General features: G+C 36.0%; 1 protein-coding gene across 6 annotated transcripts in view; it reads left to right on the plus strand.

Moving 5' to 3' along the window:
- The first annotated feature begins 424 nt into the window (after positions 1 to 424).
- The window catches only part of LOC106875112 (secretory carrier-associated membrane protein 1), a 125,727-nt gene continuing 103,717 nt past the window's right edge, over positions 425 to 22,434 (plus strand). For all 6 annotated transcript variants that reach the window (XM_052975700.2, XM_052975702.2, XM_052975703.2 and 3 more), the window contains exon 1: positions 425 to 873. In XM_052975700.2, the coding sequence (XP_052831660.1) occupies positions 817 to 873 (57 nt within the window). In that variant the 5' untranslated portion in view covers positions 425 to 816. The remainder of the gene's footprint in view (positions 874 to 22,434) is intronic.

The raw sequence follows: 22,434 nt of genomic DNA on the forward strand, positions 1-22,434 counted from the left end.
TTTTTCAACAGATGGACTTTATCAACCATCCTCCTACCAAAGCTTTGCGTAACTGAAGCTGGGTATTTGACAAGGGAAACGGTTTTTTTTTTCAGTTAGAATATTTAAAAAAGAAAAAAAAAAAACAGCTGTTGCGAATGAGAGGTGTGACCCTATCAATTACAACAGGAACAAAAGAGAAATTAGTAGTCGATCGTGTAGATAGATAACTGGATATTAACCAGATAAGATATATTACGAAGAGGAAAAAAAGAGCAGCATCAACCAAGAAAAAAGAAAAAAAAAACTAAACGAGAGTGACGTGTAAATATCCAACTGTAATTATTGGTGTTCAAGGTGACATGAAGCGATTGGCGATCGTGTTGATAACTGGCAGCGACTGACATTCGGACGACAGCAGTGCGCATGCGTCAAGCCCGACAGTGAGTCAAAGAGAGAGCAAGTCGCCATTACGGTCTCTATGTCTGTGGCCTCCTTCGTTTGGATTTGAACAACCGAGGAGGATATTTCTGCTCTCTCTCTCTCTGTCTCTCGCCGTTTCCTTGGCGGAGTTAAGAGCCAGCCTGAAAGGAATATTCATAACAATAATAATAACAAGCACAGCAAATGCAAAGCATACCACCTCCAAATCTCAAACACACACACACCTATCCTCGAGAAATTAAAATAATTGTCCAAGGAAAATTATTATTACGTTAGAAGAAACTGCTCGTTTTTTTTTGTTTAACTATTATTAATATTAGTATTGATATTAATTAGTTATTCCATCTTGAAGTGATTGATTTCTTTAAAATTTGATAAAAAGATCGAGACATTATGTCGGGATTTGACAGTAATCCGTTTGCAGATCCGGAGGCTGCTAATCCATTTGCGGTGAGTTTCAGTTTATTACTTTCTTTTTATCACTTATGTCTCATTTCTATTTAATATTAATATGTAAAAGATACGGCAGTGTTGTGTGTGTGTGTATTTATATATATATACACACAGTCAGCTGAGTGTGTATACATGAGTGCGTATGAAATATGGCAGCAACTGTTGGTCTTTCTCATTAGCTTTCACTCGTGTGTGTGTGTATATATATATATATCTATATATATATATATATATATACATACACACATACGTATATATATATATATATATATATATATATATATATATATAATATAATATACGCACATACTCGCATGTATACACACATCTATCTATCTATCTATCTATCTATCTCTCTCTCTCTAATAGAAATATCGATGAATCAATACCGTATGTAGGTGGATATATAAAAAATAAAATTGAAGTCATACATCACACAGACTTCAACATTTTCAGCATCCACCCTCTCTTATTTATCTGAAAGACAAAAACGAAAGGAGAACCACTTGTTTCGAAGCTACGACCCACCCCCACAATGTACCCAACCCCCGATGACGATACCGCCTCGGTGTTCTTAGCTACTGTTTATTTACCCGTTAGCTTATTGTGTGGAGGTCGATATATCAATATAATCGACTATATATTTCTTAACATTTGTTGTTTTGTAATCCGAGTTGGGAATCGTTGTTTATTGTTGGTGTTCAAATCCCACCCAGGACATCTCTTGTCCTTTTTAGCTTTCCGGTTTTAGTAATGCGCCGCCGTTTGATTCCTGTTATTCCTTTAATACATCGACATACGAATGGAATAATAATAACAATAATAATGATTTCAAATTTTGGCACAAGGCCTGAAATTTCGGGGGAGGGGCATAGTCAATTTCTTCGATTCCAGTGCTCAACTGGTACTTATTTTATCGACCGTTGGCGGAATTTGAACTCAGAACATAAAGAGTCGGAAGAAATATTGCTAAGCATTTTGTCCGACGCACTAACGATTCCGCCAGCTCTCCACCCAAAATAATAATAATAATGTTAAAGAAGGGTGATAGAGGTAGTGTTGACGTTGCAGCACTTGCTGGTTTGTTTGTTGTTTAACCCCAGGCCGTTCAACCCTACTCGAGCAAGACAATGATGAAATCGGTTCCATTTATTACAGCTATACTGTCACCAGGGCTACATTACACTCGTGTCCTTCCTTTCTTTTCGTTTAAGATGGTGGGGTATGGGATATGAGTTAACGGAAATTAAGCTGTTATTTCAAGCCGGTCAAGCGTTCGCATAGAAGTTTTCTATTGCATGTCCAATTTGTTGTTTAGCCATAGGTCAATCCTGATCGACCGGACATATGATTAAAGATAGTCCAATCTCTTCCTTATTTTCTTAAGTGCGGTTTGAGAGATTTTGACTGTTATTTCTAGCATGTCGAGTGGACCTTATTATAGAAAGATACCAAAGAAAACGAAATATTTTTTTTTCAACAGCTTCGACATATTTCTTCAATAATGCTGCATTATATATACTAAGTAGATTATTATTATTTCAAACATCCTGCATTTTGTAACCTGTTCTTGTAGTGTCACTTCATCTTTGTGGTAAAAATAAGGACAGCGTCATCATAGGCACCATCATCATTATAAGAACAACCACCACCTTCATCATTAGGGCGGTGGTGTGGCAGAATCATTTAAAGAATTGGAAAAAATACCGCAAGGCGGTATTTTTCCCATTCTAGTCTTTTCGTTCTGAGCTCAAATTCTGCCGAGGTCGACTTTACCTTTCATCCTTTCGCGGTCACTGAAATAAGTATCAGGCAAACCCTGGGGATCAGTGTAATTGCCTAAACTCCCTACCACGAAATTGCTGACTTTGTGCCAAAATTATAAAGAATTATTATTATGATGATTAATATATCGTCTCTACATGAAGCACTGAACACTATTCGTATTATGTTGTGAATACAATACTCTTACTAGTCACTGTAACAAATAAACATATTGTTGTTATTAATTATTATAATTTCTGCACATAGGAAAGGAATGACATGATTTAATGACGATCTTTGAAAAAGGAAAGCAAACAAAAACAATTTATCGGAGACATTAAAATTTTTCATTGAACAATCATCTTTCTACTTCAAGTGTGGATCGAACGTCGTGTTTTTTTTTATTTTCACCTTTTATGCTTTAGGGGTCAATAAAAATAAGTACCACTCAAGTACAAGGATCGGTGAAATCAACTTGCCCCCACCACCACCACACCCAACATTTCTGGCCTTGTGCCCATAATAGAAAGGATTATTATTATTATTATTGTTACTACTACTACTACTATTACTACTACTACTACATATAGAGATATTTGAAATAGAAGAGATATTGGTGCCTTTTTTCGTATAACTCTTCCCCACCGTCAATATTGCACACGTAAATATGAATAATATATTCAAATACGTGTGTTTATTTACATAACTGTTGCAACATATGGACAGTTTTTTTTTTATAACAGTATAAGTTATTGAACCGATATCTAAATATTAATGAGACTCCATTTACAGAATACTTCATGAACAAAGTGTAACAATTGACCTGAACAAGGTTCAAAACAAGAAAGAACCTAGAAGAGCTAAACTACGTTCTATATTAAATATTGGAGGGGAAATACACCTCCTCCTCTTCAAATTGTCTTTGCCTAGTAGCATTAGTTAGAGAATGTATTTAGTTGAAGAGACCGAATAACACTGAAACAGGATTAGTTACGTTGTGTAGATTGAACTTGGTCCCTTCATTGCATCGACAACATTGTTTTCGGTATTTTCTAATTAGTTTTAATTAAGATTTCATGTTTGTCTCCCTTGTTTTTCATGTCTACATTTAATTATTAGTCTATTCTCTCTAATTTTGATTTTATTAAAATTTCTCAGCTGACTACACTAAATGTGATCACTGACCTCCAGTAAGTAACAGGACTCTATATTTAATCAGATGCTTCAACTCATTTCAGCTTTGACTTACAACAATACACAGAAATGTAACATTCTACCTATGGAATGTAATATACATATGTGGTATAAAATATGCCTAAAATATATCTATACATGCCTACATACACATACGTGTGGGTGATGTGGTCTCTTGGAGTACACAATATTATGATTTTAATTGCTAGTTGTAGCTACTTTAGCTTCATTGATGCTGCCAATGGAAAAGCATGAACGTCACCACGCCTCCTTTTTCCCTCCATCTTAAGGAAGAATGTTCATTTATATGTACTACTACTACTATAACTGCTACTAAACACGAAGGTTCTGGCTGTTGTTTGAGGCTGTCATTTAATGGGACATGCAATAAAATAGTCTATTTTTATATTGTATGTTGACATGCATATAAATTGGAAAAAGGTACTTGTACATAAATACATGCATAGATATAATGTGTAGGTATATATGCCTATACTACTACTACTACTACTACTACTACTTATTATTAGCATGCTGGACGAAATGCTTGGTGGTATTTCACCCATTGCTACATTCTGAGTTCAAATTCCACTGGGGTCAACTTTGCCTTTCATCCTTTCGGGGTTGATGAAATAAGTACCAGTGAAACACGGGAGGGAGGGTGTCGATGTGATCGACTAGTCCCCTCCCACCAAATTCCAGGCCTTGTGCCTATAGTAGAAAAGATTATTATTATTATTATTTTCTTTGTTGTCAAACTGTGAGTCAGAAACTCGTGCTTTTGACAGTGTCATTGTTGCTGTTGTTAGTGGGTTTTAACAAACTTTATCAGCTCACCTGAACTATGAGCAGATATATTTTCCACTGTCTCCTCACAAACACACACCTACACACAAAGACATATATTCAGGCATGTATATTAATTCTAGTCACACAAGTCAAATAAAATAGTTAATTACTAGTGTCTTCATGGTCAGGGTTAGCCATTTAACTATCTTCTTTGTTGATTGTCCTGGATATAAGTTAATAACAAGAACTGAATTCACATTTCAGTCACAATTAACCAGAAAACTCATCAACAGTGTTAAGGTATCTGCAACACACACACACACAATCAGCTACTGATAAAGCTTCTATGTGGTCTCTTGAACTCCTGGAAATGGTAGCCAGGTTTTCTTCAAGTCACATACTATCGGTTTAAAGAAAGGAAAGACTTAGCACACATTGTAATCCTTGATGTACCACACTGAAAGAAAAGAATGGATGGTCATGGCTGGAATGTCTTTAACCAGGAGCCTGCTCCATCTTGAAGATACACCAACAACAATACACCCATATTTTCTAGTGAACAAATAAGTAACCGAACAGACATTGACAGTCTTTATATTATTGGAGTGACAGGCAAAGAGATTCTTCAGAACATCTCCCTTTCTATTTGTTTGGAAATTGTGGATTAAATTCTTTGCTTAGGTGTGTGTTTATATGCATGTATGTATGTGTGTATATATATATGTATATGTATATATATATATATACATACACACACATTGATGTAGTTTTCAATTACTCTCACTCACTCTATTGGTATAAGAAAAGATAACCATTAGTAGCTCTGCTATTGTCTCGTAATTTCTCGGTGTACTACTACAAAGGTCGTCTGCAACTGCTTATTATATTTTGCCTGTCTCTCATTTAATTCAATGCTTGTTTAGATTTTGTGAAATAATTTTGACAAATTAAAAAATATTTTTTGTCGTGAGTAAGGAAGTGTCGGGAAGGGTAGTTTGGAAAAAAAAAAGTTCTAGAAAGTTGGAGAGGAATGAGATATTCCACTAAACTCCATGATGTATGAGGCATTAGAAAAAAACATTATTTAATCAATGGTATTGGAGAATATGGGCGACAACTCCCAGCAGGTTTTATTCTTTTTGTTTTCTTTTGGAAGATCTTCAGCAGAGCAAAGCCTGTCTGTAACTTGTCAGATATTAGTAGCAAATCATTATCTATAATAAATTGTTAGACTTGTTGCATGGAGTAAGTAGTGCAATCTGCTGTTGAAAGTCAATAGGAAGTGTAAAGGTAGCAGGTACCTGTATGTCCTCCTATAAGCTTCAATTGACGGTGCTTGCTTTAGAGAACAATAGCTAAGCATCTGGCTTGTTGAAAGTGCAACATGTTTTAATATTTCATTACACTGCTAACGCTGTTAGGAGAGACACAAATACTGTAGCAGCCTATATCTCCTAATGGTAAAATGTACATAATGCATTTGTACTCTGTTACAAAAAAAAAATCATTGCTATATTACAAAAAACAAAAACCAAGTAATAGAAACAGAATGCCTTCTGGTTCTGAGTTAAGATTTTGTCACATCTTGCTTTGCCTCTCACTCCTCCTGGTTTGATTAAACCTACAGAGTTTGGATTAATTGTCCTTACAAAGGAAGGCTCCCTAAACCGAGTCCTGCAGGACTCCAGGTTTCTGTGACATAAGGTGTCTTTTCATAAAATTTGATTTAAATTATTTTATACAGACAAAAACAAAAATGGTATTCACTATTTTCAAAATGAATCATTTTATGATTGTTTATGTTTGTGAATTCTGTGTTTAGAACTCATGTTATTTCATTTAATATCTCATTAAAATCAGAGTTAAATGTAGGGTTGGTTTCTAGGATTGTTTTGTAAATTGTATAAAATGTTCTCAAATGTCTGTCATCACACTTCACACTCTCGTTAATTTACCTGCCCACTCAGCCATTCTTGATTCTCTGTCCCTAATCTCACTTTATCTGCTGCCTTCATGTATCCTGAAGATAATCCTTGATACCTCATTTTTCACCATCTTTTTTCCCTTTCCTGCTGAGGTACCCCCCATAGTATCTCCTCCACAACAAGATACCAGTTCCTGTTCCTCTTTTATACTTAATCTCTCAACACCTGACACAGAGCCATCTCCCTCAATATTGCACTCCCACTCAGTCAAGGGGTCTTATCTTGGGAGTTACTCTGTGATCTCATGAGTGCTGGTACCATGAAAAATGCACCCAGTACACACTGTAAAATGGTTGGTGCTAGGGAAGGTATCTAGCTGTAAAGACCCTGTCAAAGCAGACAACAGAGCCTAATGCAGACCTTTGCCTTGGATCCTGTTCAACCATCCAACCCATGTCAGCATGGAATATGGACGTTAATTGATGATGATGATGATGATGTGCTGTATGAGAATTGCTGGTTTATACCATCAACATATTGTGGAGAAGGTGCGAGGATGTAAGTTCTTGGTGACCAGAGTTGACAACTTTGATTCCGTTTCATATCTAGAACGATTTCACTGACTTAAGTCAATGATACCTTTTAGAAAAGCATGCATGTCACATCATCACATTCACATATTCCTTTTGATGTTATTGAGCTGTCAAAATTAAAATCTTGTTAACCCAAATCTGCAAAAACATGTTAGTATTGCCAGATTGGGCTGCAGTTAGCAGACCATGGTGACCATCAGGACTCCACTCTACTTTTCCTTTTCATAAGTTGAGCTTCCTGTTTCTTAAAAATTGATATTTTTAAAGATAAGATTCCCATTAAATATCAGATTATCGATTAAGTAAATCAGAATCAATCTGCAAGTAATTCATACAGTGTTTTGATTTATTAGCAATGTTTCCATTTTGAGGGCAACTAATACAACCTGTTATAGTTCATAATATTAATCTTGCAACTTTGTATTTAACACAGATTTCCCTAAAATAAGCAGACCTTGTACTTCATCCAAAGAAATAAATAAATAACAATCAGAATCCACTCCTTTTCTAAAGAAAGCTGCCCTTTTCTCTATAAGAGTCTCTAATAGCGTGTCTGGATAGGGAACAAGAGTGGGTGGTGAGAGTGCCTCTGTGTTCTCAGTTCAATTACTTACGTGTTTATTATAGTTGCTAGAATTAACAATCCACTGTAGATACATATTTCTGACTTCCCTCCTTTTTTTTTCATCAACAACTACTGCAGCGGTAGCAGCAGTAAAGTTAACGAAAAAAACAAAATATAGCATTAAAGCAGAAACAGGGAACCTCAGCATGATTTTTTGGTCTATTGAAAACAACAGTCAAATTGTACCTCACTAGCATTAACAAAAAATAAATAAATAAAAGAAGTGGTGTGGGGAGAGAGAGAGAGATTATATGCTGTGTGATTGAGATATCAATGTCTGAATGCAAGATGGTATGTCCACAGCTGGAATGTCTTTTAATCATAGTTCTGCTTGATCAGGGATGACTTGGTTAAACAACATCAAATCTCTTCTGTGTGTGATATCAAAAGATATCCTTGTTCTTAGTGTTATGATTACTACTACTACTGGTGAAAAATATGTTTTATTATTTCTCTCTCTTGTGTAATGGCTGTACAATTGAGAATAGTGTGGGATGTCTGTTTAATGTGTGGGAGAAGAGGAACAAGCACATCCACACATCCACATTCATTTCTTTCTAATCAATCTTCTGGATACTGCTGACTCTCGCTGTTCATTATCTTTTGTCTATTCAGCCTTACTTATCTAACTACACATTGGATAATCATTTCACATATATATTTAGAAAGAACACAATAGATAACATTATATACACACACAAACTCATAGCTGTAAGTCTAGATTGTGGTGCCATATGTGAACATATATGTGTGACTGTGTATATGTAAATGTAAAAATGTGTGTGTATGTGCTCATTGTCTTCATCATTTCCTTCTAACTATGCGTACATATGTATATACATATATGTATATATATATATATATATATATATATATATAATTAAGGGATCAGCAACAGTTGCTTCATCACATACCGAAGTTCAGAAATAGCAGCTAAAGTGCTGAAACTCCAACAGATAGCAATACTTGTAACTCACAAAGGCAAAACAAGAAGAAAAAATAACGAAACTAACCAGTCTTTTAAATAAGTTCTTCACTGATAATGGTGTTTACATACCGAAGGGCTTGGTAAAAATTATTAATTATTAATTTATTAATAAATTAATAATCCTTTACCCTTTTATTTGTAATAATTATATATATATATACACACACACACACACACACACACACACACACACACACACACACACACATATATATGTGTACATATATACATATCTGTCTGTTTTTGTATTTGTGTGTGTGTGTACAAAGGCATGTCTGTGGTTAAGAATTTCACTTCTCAACTGCATGGTTTTGGTTCACTCTCAATGTAAGGCAACCTGAGTGTCTTCTATTTTAGCACCAGGCTAACCAAAGACTTGTGAGTGGATTTGGTAGATGGAAACTGTAAAAAAAGCTGCCACACACTCACACATGTTGTATATGTATATATATGTATGCATACATAAATATGTATACATATTTATGTACATATATCATCATCATCATCATCATCATTTATGTACATATATATATATATATATATATATATATATACACACACACACATAATTAACAAGTCGGGAAGTATGGGAGGTGAATACATTTATTTAACCACTTGTTATCTTTAAGATTACATTTGTTTCACAGCCTTCATCATGTAATAATAATTTCAGTGTGTTATAAATAATATGCATGTTTCACATTGTACACACCTATGTTAAATGGATGAATATGCATAAATACATTTATATATATACACATGCTTGTATACATATGTACACATACACACACACCTATAACATGTAAAATGTAGATAATTGTTCCTCACCATCAGAGATGTACGACTATTCTTTGGCTACTGAGAGAACTTTGTATCTAAATCACTATATGTAGCTTATCAAGATAGAATAGTAACAGCCACTCTAATTTGCATATTTTATGTCAGCCTGGCAAATTGTAAGTCACTTAATATTTATGTAGAATACAATCAATTAATTGTTAGCCAATTGATATTTATGTAGAACACAGCATGATTCAGAATATCTGGAGCATAATGTAGATAAATCTACAATTATTTATTAGCTGTGGAGAATGAAGTGGTATGGAATCATTGTTCTCTCAACAAATGAGAAAAATAGTTCAGTATTTTCTTTTACACACACACACACACGCACGCACGCACGCACGCACGCACGCACACACGCACACACACATATAAAGGAGATTGTTTGTAGGATGTTCAGTTATACCATCTTATGTGTGTTTCATTAACAGTAGCTGATTATTAGTTATATAATCAAGATATAGTCAAATCATCAGAGATGTGTAACTTTCATAAGTAACATTACAGGATTTAAAAGATGACAAAATCAATGGCATATTTCAACATTTTTTCAATCCAGTAATATGACTTATAAAAGTTAGATGTCTTTGATTCAACAACAAATCTTGATTATGTAATTTACGTTATGTAATTAATTAAAACTTTGTTAATGAAATATATGTAAAATGATGTAACTAAATGTCTCACAAACAATCTCATTTTATTTTGTTTTATATATATATATATATATATATAAAAGCCAGTATGCTCCGCTGGATTTGTAATGTCAGTGTGCATACATGACAGAGTGTAAGTGCCCTGAGAGAAAAGTTGGACATAAGAAGCATCAGATATGGTGTGCAAGAGAGATGACTGTGCTGGTTTGGCTATGTGTTGTGTATGAGAACAGCTGTGTGAAGAAGTGTCACACCCTAACAGTGGAAGGAACCTGTGAAAGAGGTATATCCAGGAAGACATGGGATGAGGTGGTGAAGCACCACCTTGAACGTTGGTCCTCACAGAGGCAATGAGAAGCCATCAAGACCTTTGGAGAAATGCTGTGCTTGAGAAGAGCTGGCAAGCCAAATGAGATCATAGCTGTGGCTGATGCTAGTGGCACATAACTGGCCTGTTTAAAAGTACCCTTCAGTCGTCAGGCAATCACTGTGCTTGAGAAGGCTTGTTGAGTCAAGCGATATCATAGTCATGGCCAATGCCAGTGCCACCTGACTGGCTCCGGTGCCAGTGGAATATAAAAAGCATCATTTGAGCATGGCTGATTCCAGTGTTGCATGACTGGGCCCCGTGCCGGTGGCATGCGAAAAAGCACCCGCTATAATCTCAGAGTAGTTGGTGTTAGGAAAGGCATCCAACTGTAGAAAAATTGCCAGATCAGATTGGAGCCTGGTGCAGTCTCCTAGCTTGTCGGTCCTCAGTCAAACCATCCAACCCATGCCAGCATGAAAAGCAGAGGTTAAATGATGATGATGATATATATATATGCATGTATACTCTTTACTCTTTTACTTGTTTCAGTCATTTGACTGTGGCCATGCTGGAGCACCGCCTTTAGTCAAGCATATCGACCCCAGGACTTATTCTTTGTAAGCCTTGTACTTACTCTATCGGTCTCTTTTGCCGAACTGCTAAGTTACGGGGACGTAAACACACCAGCATTGATTGTCGAGCAGTGTTGGGGGGACAAACACAGACACACAAACATATACACACATATATACAACGGGCTTCTTTTAGTTTCCGTCTACCAAATCCACTCACAAGGCCTTGGTTGGCCCGAGGCTATAGTAGAAGACACTTGCCCAAGGTGCCATGCAGTGGAACTGAACCCGGAACCATGTGGTTGGTAAGCAAGCTACTTACCAGACAGCCACTCCTATGCCTATAATACATACATATGAGGTGTAGTCAAAAAGTATCCGACCTTTGGCCAAAATACAAGTAATATTAATAAACTCACCATTTTGATTTAGTCTTTTTCAATGTTTACCTTGAGAGTCTATACACTTCTGCTAGCATTCTTGCCACTGCTGGAAACATTTCTGGATATCCTTTTTTGTGATGCTGTAGAGCTATTCCTCAAACCTTTGCAATCATTTCATTGTTTCTGCTAGTCAGTGGCCTGCCACAACATGGCTCACTGTCCACTGAGGTGCAGCCATCTTTGAACTGGTTGTACCACTCCTTTATTTGTGTTTTTCCCATAGCATCATCTCCAAAGTTTTTGGTAGAATTTGATACAGTATCTTTGCTGAATGCACTCAGTCATCTTGACTCAAAAAGAAAAATCACACAGCACTCTTTTCATGTCTGTACTCAACACATCACTGCAGGTGAATGGTGCAACCTACAGGCATGAAAACTTTTGTGCATGCTCAGGAAGGAACTAATACCCATGCGGATTTTGGTCACGCATTATTATTTTGTGCCCAAAACAATCAAGGACGGATACTTTTTGACCACACCTTGTATACACCTACACAATCCCCACACACAACCCACACACACACATACATATACATACACACAATATATACATACACGTACACACACACATACACATAGACACATATACACACACACGCATGAACACCCGCACATGAATGCACACATACCTAACACTCACAACCCCACGCATACATGTATACACATGCACACACATACATACACACATACATGCACACAACTACATGGATGCACATGCATACACGTGCAAAAAAACGCACCTATAACCCCTACACAATCCCTCGTTCACACACACATGCACAAACACACATACACATGCACACACAAAATACACACGCACATACACTCACATGTACACATGCACATACACTCACATGCATACACATATATATACACACGCACACACAAATGAACCCACACATACCCCCATACACAGCATACACTCATACATACACACACACACACACAATTATACATGTACACAGACACATGCACATACAAGCACACACACACACACACACACACACACACACACACACACAAAGAGTAAAGTACAGTTACTCCACAGACAACCTCACGCGTACACACATACCCACACGTACACACATACCCACACGTACACACATACCCACATGTACACACACACACATACATGTGCTATCATTACACACACACACAGACTTGCACGCATGCACATACACACACACATGCCTCCTTCTCTTGCACTCTCCTGTCTTTGAAAAGAACTTTTTCTTCACCCTTTCTCTTCCGGTCATTTCAATATGTGACTGTGTGTGTATCGTTGGCGATTTTCTTTCTCCATCTTCCCTTCTTTGGACTTTTTTTATATTTCTGATGAAGAGCTCCACTCAAAACGTGAAATCCTCTTTTTTTTTCTTTCCTTTCCTGAGCATCCAATAACATTGTACTTATTCCATGTCCTCGTGTTGTTGTTTTTTCTTGCTTGTTCATGTATGGATTGATTATATATATATATATATATATATATATATATATATATATATATATATATATATATGTGTGTGTGTGTGTGTGTGTGTGTGTGTGTATATGTATGTATATATATATATATATACATACACATATATATATACTAGCTGACGTACCCGGTAATTCTCGGGAAAGCGGGGGGCTTTTATCCCTTGGTTCTGTTCTTATAATTGTTTCGCTAATCCAATAACAACAATAATGGTTTTTGTGCATTTACAGAGAATACCAAACTGTCTTACTCAGGATCTTGGTTTTAAGAATTCCCAATAAGTTATGAATACTCAAATTGTTAAGTCAGTTATGTAATAACATGAAATTAGTTACCCGATAGTAAGAATTCAAATAAAGTAGCCCCGGAAAGGGCTTTAATGTGTTCCCAGAGTATATAGAACTTAGGAGGAAATACTAAGGTATGTATGCTAAAATCTTGAAGCATGTTACGTAATAAGAGGCTAATCAGACATGAGATAATAACAATTCAAAGTAAATAACTCTGAAAAGGGCTTTTGTGTGTTCCAGAGAATATTACCCTCAGGGGCGCTAGTGTTGGTATATTCGTAAATAAGTCACTAACTGAAATAAGTGGATCTATTGTTTAGGAAAATACTATTTACTTGTTTAAGGGTTGTATTCGATAAATTGCAAAAATAACTCTAACAATTCAAATACTAAGTCAGCATACTCAATTTGATTTATACCAAATAATTTAGGAAAATGAATGGGTTATTTGCCTTGGCTGTTAAAATGAAATATATTAGATATATAAAAGGACCCCTTGCAGGGGCCATGTTATCGATTTTTTCCCAAAAATCTGAGTATGCTGTGAGGTTTCCAGACATGAGTTCTACTTATATGTCAAGTTTCATCAAAATCGATAAAATGATGTTGGAGAGTTAGCTAACAACTCCACAAACACACCCACAGACAGAATTTCCCACATATGTAGTATATATATATATATATATATATATATATATATATAAATGCTGGTTATTTGTCAAAGTTCATTTAAGTTGCACTGCCATGGCTGTGTGGTAAGATGTTTGCTTCCCAACCACATGGTTCCAGGTTCAGTTTCACTGTGTGGCATCTTGGGTGTCTTCTACCATAGCCTTTGATTTGGTAGATGGAGACTGAAAGAAGTCTCTTGTGTGTGTGTTTGTGTGTATGTGTGTGCATTTTTGTATTTATCCTCGCTCACTGCTTGACAACAGTTTTGGTGTATTTGTATCCTTGTAACTTAGTGGTTTGGCAAGGGCAGACTGATAGAATTAGGCTCAAAAGAAAATAAGTACTGGGATTCCTCCAAGGTGTTGCCCCAGCATGGCCACAGTCTAATGACTGAAAGAAGTAAAAACATACATTGTATATATACATTGTGTATATATATATACACAATGGTGGTGCATCAGCATGGCCGCAGCTCTGAGCTGAAACTTTGAAAAGAAAAAAAAAAAAAAATATATAAATGATGCTATTATGTTAAACCGTTGCATGTCCAAATTTGGCCAAATACGTTTTTTTTTTCTATAGTTATTTTTACTTGCAATAGCTGGTTCTTTTGGTCAAACTGTCCTAACTCTAACTGCTTCAGATGCCAAGGTATCAAAAATTGTCAACGTGTAGTAGAATGGGTTTTTTTTATGGAATGGTGAAACTATTTTTTCGTTTTCTGAAAAGCAACAACGATATATATATATATCATCATCATTTAACGTCCGTGTTCCATGCTACCATGGGTGGGACGGTACCACAAGAGTTAGCCAGGCTGAAGCCTGCACCAGACTTCTGTGACTGTTTTGGCAGGATTTTTACAGCCGGATGCCCTTCTTTACACCAATCAATTTACAGTATGGACTGGGTGCTTTTAAGTGGCACCTGCACTGGCATAATCACCAAGTACCTTGCAAGACAAAAACTTTTAAGAGGGGAGGAGGCATTGAAAGAGGTGAAGATGAAAAGGTTATAGTGAGACAGATATAGGTGTCTTGCTGACGAGGAAGTACAAAGTTACCCAACTGGATAGGATTGGGGAGTGAGAGTTAGGCAAGGACACACACACACACAGTAAGTGAACAAACAGAAGAAAGTAGCATTCAACGCATTTACTAGGAGTGGCATATAGTTTTAATAACAATTTGACCATACTCAACATATATATATATATATATATGTATGTATGTATGGAGCTGAAACCTTGACAGTCTATAAAGCTCAAGTAAATGAGTTAGATGCAAATTTGATGAGACAGCTGCAATAAATTATGAATATCACTCTGTTTGATAAGATCTGGAATGAAGTGATCCTACAGTGTGCTGGTCTACCTCCTGTGATGAAAATCCTCATTGACAGAAATTTATGTTGGTTGGGATACGTACACAGAATGGACAGCAGCAGGCTCTCCACTCAATTTCTATACTCCCAACTTTGCAAGGGGAAAAAAAAACCATGGAAGACCTAGACTGAAATACAAAGAATTTGCAAAAAGGAATATGAAGTGGAAAGGAATTTTTTATGGCAAACTCAAGTGAAAAAAACCAATCAGTATGGAGGAAGCTTATCGAGTTATGACAAGGTCACCCAGAGTCAGGATCTCTCTATATAGTATATAATTGTGTGTATAAAATTTGTTGCATCAAAAATGCATTTCATAATATTACATTGATTATTGCTGGTTAATTAATTAATCTGTAATACATTTGATGACATATATAGTGGGTGCATGTGCTTTTTATGTGAAATTGTATATGTGTGCGTGAGAGAGGGCTAGAAATGCCCTGACCCTATATGGGAATGTGGAGTGGGTGTAAAGTGTGTCAATGAGACAGGAAAAGAACTGATTATAGAAGTGGGTAAGTTACAAACAGTTACAAACTGGTAAAACAAGAGACACGACTCTACCAAAATCTGTATACAACATAGAGTTTTTGATCAGATTTCTCTTGCTGAAAATCTGTTGAGAGGAATGAATGGATTGTGTTGTGTGTGTGAGTGTCCCTCTGTAATACTTTCATATCCCTCAATACTACACTCTGCTCAGTTGAGGGAAGGTGTTTTGTCTTGTGAGTACTCAGTGACTTCAGCTGTGCTGGTGCCACAAAAAAAAAAAAAAGCACCCAGTACACTCTGTAAAGTGGTTGGCATTAGGAAGGACATCAAGCTGTGGAAACCATGCCAAAGCAGATATTGGAGCTTGCCAAAGCCCTTTGGCACATCAACTCCTGTCAAACTGTCTGCCCTATGTCAGCATAGAAAAGGCAATGTCAATTGATTAAGATATGTGGGTTAAATAAAACTGGTAATTTATTTCATAGAACCCAGAGGGATGAAAGACAAAGTTGATCTTAATAATTACGATAATAATTCTTTCTAATATAGGCACAAGGCCAGGAATTTGTGGGGAGGGAGATAACTTAATCACATCAACTCCAGTATTTGACTGGTACTTAATTTATTGACTCCGAAAGGGTGAAAGGCAAAGTTGACTAATAATAATAATTATAATTATAATAATAATAAATGAAAGTTTGTTATTTACTCTACTGGATCTCTGGTACTTCTATTAACCAAGGTGGGTGACAAAGGAAAAACTAATTTGCTTGTGATTTGAACTCGTCATAGAAACTACAAAGCATTTAGTCAGTGTCACAAATAATTCATGTATGTACAAGTCTGTTATTGCAGGCGCGTGCGTGTGTGTGTATATGTGGTCGATGTCAGTCACTGACTACTGCTACGTTGGGTTGTGTGTGTGTGTGTGTGTGTGTGTGTGTGTGTGTAGGCAGTTAAGTAGGTAGCATACATTGTTGTATACTCAGTCACCAATCCCTAACTGATCACCTGACTTAACTTATAATGTTCACTGTTGTTCATATATATATATATATATATATATATTCATGGTATGTTATATAATATGATATAATGAATATATTTGTATGTATGTACATGTGTATATATATATATATATATATATATATATATATATATATACACATACACACATACATGTTTAGCAAGAGAAGTAGCTCTTAGTTAAAATCTTTTATCTATATGACATATCAGATGTAGATTGCAGAAAAAAAGTCAGTAGCTGCAATATTTGACTGGGAAAATATTGCCCCCACCCCATAACGTTAAGTATGTCATAGATAAATATATATATATATATTTATCTATGTGTGTGTGTATATATGTATGTATGTATATGAGGGGGTGCTGAAAAGCTCCTGGCTTTGGATAAAAGAAAATACACGAGGATCAGTTAATTATGATTTCATTAAATATATCCTTCTCTCAGATTCACATACTTATTGCAGTGGTCCTTTAGTTTTTCTGAGGTCTGTAAAAGAACTCAGAAGGTTGGGCCTCCAACCAGGCCTTTTGCTACACTCTTAAAGCCAGGAACTTTTCAGCACCACCTCGTGTGTGTGTGTGTGTATATATGTATATTGATGGCTGGATGGATGATGGATGAAACTTCTGCCAAGTGTGTTGAATGCCAGTTTCTTTCAATTGTTCACCCATGTGTATGTGTGCATGTATGTATATATATCGTGTGATCACGTAATCGACCAGGCTATTGGATGTCGTTATAATTCACTGGTCACAATGTGCTTTGCATCATTTTAGCTTTCGAATAATGCCACACTGCTGGCTAGGCGAGAAGGCCAACACTTCTCCTGATTGGATGGCTGTTCCATTGCAAGGTTACTCATTTGCAGCTGAGCAGACTGAAACAACATGAAATGAAGTTATTTGTTTGAACTCTTGACCTGCGAACTGAACCTATGACCTTCTGATCAGGAGTGCAACTCACTAGCCACTAGGCCACACACTTTCACATGTATGTATGTGTATACACACACACATACGATCCATTTTCTGTGTTCTTCACAGCTATCTATGCATTAAAAATATAAGAATGAACTCCTGTTGTTTAGTTCCAGATTAATTTAGATAAAATTCTTATCTTCATCTCTGGTTATGTATCTACCATTTGTACTTGCAAAAAACAAAGAAAATTGATGTTGATGTCATATAAGTTGTCCATCACTCTGTGTACTTGGTTAGTATTGAGAAATGTAATGTCAAGCTAACTGTTGTTCCTGTTATATATGTGCTGTATGTCTCCCTAGAATTAGTGTTCTGTTTTTTATACTGGTTTCAAATTTTGGCTCAAGGCCAGCTATTTTGGGAGAGGTGCTAAGTTGATTTCTTCGACCCCAGTATTCAACTGGTACTTATTTTATTGACCTAAAAGGATGAAAGGTAAAGTCTACCTTGGCAGAATTTGAACATGGAACATAGAAATGGACAAAATACTGTGATTGATGATGATAATTCAGCAGTAAAAATGGAGTCCAGCTGCTTATTTAATGAAAGGTATATTTTGCTAGGGAATGGCATTTCCAAATATTTGATATTTCTGAAGTTAATGCTTCATAGCTTTGTAAGTCAATGTTGTTGTTGTTACCACTGCCACCGCCACTACTACTACTACTACCACCACCACCACTTACTACTAGCTGGAACTCACAATAGACCTGTAGGTGTCCTGGTTACCTACAGTTTCTTTGCTTTTTATAATATAGCAGGTCTGAACTGTACTATCCCAAGTGCTATTGTATATATTGTATATACACTCCCATGAAGGCTTTACTGTCAGTGATGAGGTTTTGGCAGAATTGTAAGAGTATATTTAGTAATGGCTGAGGTCATCTTCACCTCTTGCCCAATCAGGGTCAATAGAATAAACTATCCGTTAAGCACTAGGGATCAATTCAATTGTACCCTTCCCTCCACAGTAAAATGTAAACCAACAGTGGCCCTGTGACAGTGATCAAAGCCGTTAACCTTTTAGTATTCAAACCAGCCTTATCAGGCCCAAATATTCTGCTTTATGTTCAAATTGACTAGATCCAGCCTCTCACACTTGCCCTACAATATCATTCTAAAAATAAAGAATCACATCATCAAAATCTCAAACCACTAAGATAAAGCATGATTAATTGAAAACAATGTGAATAAATAAGCATTTCATCTGGGGCAGAGTTATCTGAATGTTAAAGGATTAAATTTAGCGAAAACGCTTGATATGTAGATGTGGTTAACTAATGACCCCTACCAAACTCTTTAGGGTATGTCTTCTTCCTGTTTAAATTCTAAGTTCAGATCTCATGTGGAAGTGAGAATAGAGGTACCAATCATATACACTTGGTTAATTCAATCATCTGATTATAATTGTTCTTTCCAAGTTTGTGGCATTGTTCCATTGCAAGAAATCAATTTCAGTCTACAATCTTGGTTTTGTTGCTTTTTTTTTTTGCAGGGGGAGGGTCTTCTTTCCTGTTTCCACCCATTTTGTTGATAGGAGTCTGATTATTTTTTATTGGTACAATTGTTGCATGATGCCCTTTTTGCCACTAATCTGTTCAGCACTGTTTGCAGGTTTCAGCCCTGGACTTTCTTTTTCTCCTCTCTCAGACTTAGCCAATTTGAATTGTCTAACTTACTACAACGCAGTTACAGCAGTGATGTTGTTGTTGCTCTTGCTATTCTGTAATCAGTGGATCAATAACTATGTAACTTTGCATCCAATGTTGTTCATTTGTTGATTGCCAGTAACAGCCAGCCAACCCCATCGTATGAGTGTTGTTGTTTACTTAACCCATTTAAGGCCACACTTCAGCTACTTTTACTTATTCCAGTCATTAGACTGTGGCCATGCTGGGGCACTACCTTGAAGAAATTTTAGTTGAATGAACCAACCCCAGTACTTATTAAAGTCTGGTACCTACTCTATTTGAGGTGGGGACAAACACAGACACTAAGACACACACACACGACGAGCTTCTTTCAGTTTCCACCTACTAGATCCACTTGCCCACGGTGCCATGACGTGGGACTGAACCCTCAACCATGTGGTTGGGTAGCAAGCATCTTGCCACACAGCCATTCCTGAATATTCTTTTACTTGTTTCAGTCATTTGACTGCGGCCATGCTGGAGCACTGCCTTTAGTCGAACAAATCGACCTCAGGATTTATTCTTTGTAAGCCTAGTACTTATTTTATCTGTCTCTTTTGCTGAACTGCTGACAGGGACCTAAACACATCAGCATTGGTTGTCAATCGATGGTTGGGGAACAAACACACACACACATACGTAATACACACAGATATACATACGACGGGCTTCTTTCAGTTCCTATCTACTAAATCGACTCGCAAAGCTTTGGTTGGCCTGAAGCTATAGAAGAAAGCACTTGTCCAAGGTGTCACACAGTGGGACTGAACCCTGAACCATGTGGTTGGGAAGCAAGCTACTTACCACAGCTATTCCTGAATATCATTTATAAATTTTTACTTTTTCTTACTTCCTAAGAACTCTTTCATTATATTTCTCTTGTTACTTGGCTTATTGGAAATGGTGTAAATACTGTAAATATGAAATTTGTAACAAAAGATCCACAGAAGTCTTTTGCAATATTGTTTATGTTAAATTTAAAACCTCTGTCCCAAAAATGGGACATTGACTGTTAATAGGTTACAACAGATACTGTTTCAGTTTTATAGAACCTTTGTATTTTTAGTGAGAAAAAAAAACTCTTGCTATTGTATACATTTGTTTGCCGTACAGCTAAACTTATTTTGGATTTAGTTAACCTTAAGATGGACTTATAAAACCAGTCTCTGTCCTTCTAAACATTTAGAGATGATGAATTCTTGTTCGAGTATGTGGCTGACCATTGGTACACACCGTTGAAAAGGCTGAAGCACATCATGTGTTCTTGTGGGCCGCTGTGAAGTAAATTGTCATCTCTTTGATATTTATTGTTTTTAACACAGTACGTCCATAAGAGATGTCATTTTGGGACAAATGCTGTGGGAACTGGCCTAGCAACTGTGTATATACATTAAGTATGCTGTATTGATTGCTAATTTGAACATACTTTCTATAACTATTATTTGCTATTTCATATCTGCTTTCAAGGTAAATAATGGGTGTGTGATGTATTTTTTGTCAGAGCAATTGTTTGTACATGGTAGGTGTGCTTGTTATTATTCAGTTGTGAAGTTGGAGTTGAATCTTTAGAATGTGTTTAATATTTTGTATTCTGGGAATAATAATAATAGATTTCTCACAAATTAATTTGACCTCATTATATAACTGGTATGATTTCATTAACAATGAGAAGAAACTAAAAATCACTAGGTATTTAGTCTATTCCCTTAATAATAATATTGTTTCTACTATAGGTACAAGGCCCGAAAATTTGAGGGAGTGGGGCAGTCGATTAGATCGACCCCCCCTCCCCTCATTATGCAACTGGTACTTAATTTATTGAGCCCGAAGGGATGAAAGGCAAAGTTGACCTCAGTGGAATTTGAACTCAAGAACGTAAAGACAGACAAAATACCGCTAAACATTTTGCCCGGCATGTTAACGTTTCTGCCTTTTATAATAATAATAATAATAATAATAATGATAATTCATCATAGGTTATGCAGAATGAGTAGAGTTATTTAATTCACATTCCAGGGATAACAAAGATTTTTTTTTTTTTGTTCCAAGTACAAAACATTAATAACATTTGGTGAGAAACATTACATTTATATATAAATAATAGAAATTAGAAGAAAAGCTACACATACATACATGTCTATACATATGTATAAGATACCAATATCTGTGTGTATGTATATATATATATATATATATATATATATATATATATATATATATATATATATGAATAAAATACTGCTGACTGTGTATACACACACACAGCCATGCATATGTACTTCATATGTGTTTGTGTGTATGTGTAGATAGAAAATATTTGTAGAGTAGAGTGGGTAACATAGGGAATATACCAATCTCCTCTACCAACTACTTGTCAATTTTATCCTTCAGCTATGTCTTTGTCCTATGATTACAGGAGTTTTTCTTGTCCATGCATTATTGCAGATGTTTCTTTGAAACACATTCCTTCTGAGTTATTGGTCCAAGACATTGCTCAAGGGGATTCTCTCAATATCATTGGTCTTTGACAGAATATCTTTGTTATTGGTAGATCAATATTGGCACCATCGATGCAAAATTGATTGGAGCAGAGCCCTGCAGATAAATTACATTGAAACTTTTTTCTCTTGTGGTGTTGTATGGTATGGAGTGCTAATGGCAGCTATGAATTCTGGGGTGGACAAACAAACACTTTTTCATTAAATCCTTCAATAATAGATTTATCTTCAGTATTGAAACTATATTCTTTTCCTTTAAACTTATGAGCTGTTGTGCTGTCTGATTAAGAGCCATTGTTTGCTTTGTATGTTGTCATCCCTAAGCTTTAAGCAATCTG

This window comes from Octopus bimaculoides, chromosome 22 (assembly GCF_046866305.1).
Source record: "Octopus bimaculoides isolate indiv1 chromosome 22, ASM4686630v1, whole genome shotgun sequence".
Classification (NCBI taxonomy): domain Eukaryota; kingdom Metazoa; phylum Mollusca; class Cephalopoda; order Octopoda; family Octopodidae; genus Octopus; species Octopus bimaculoides.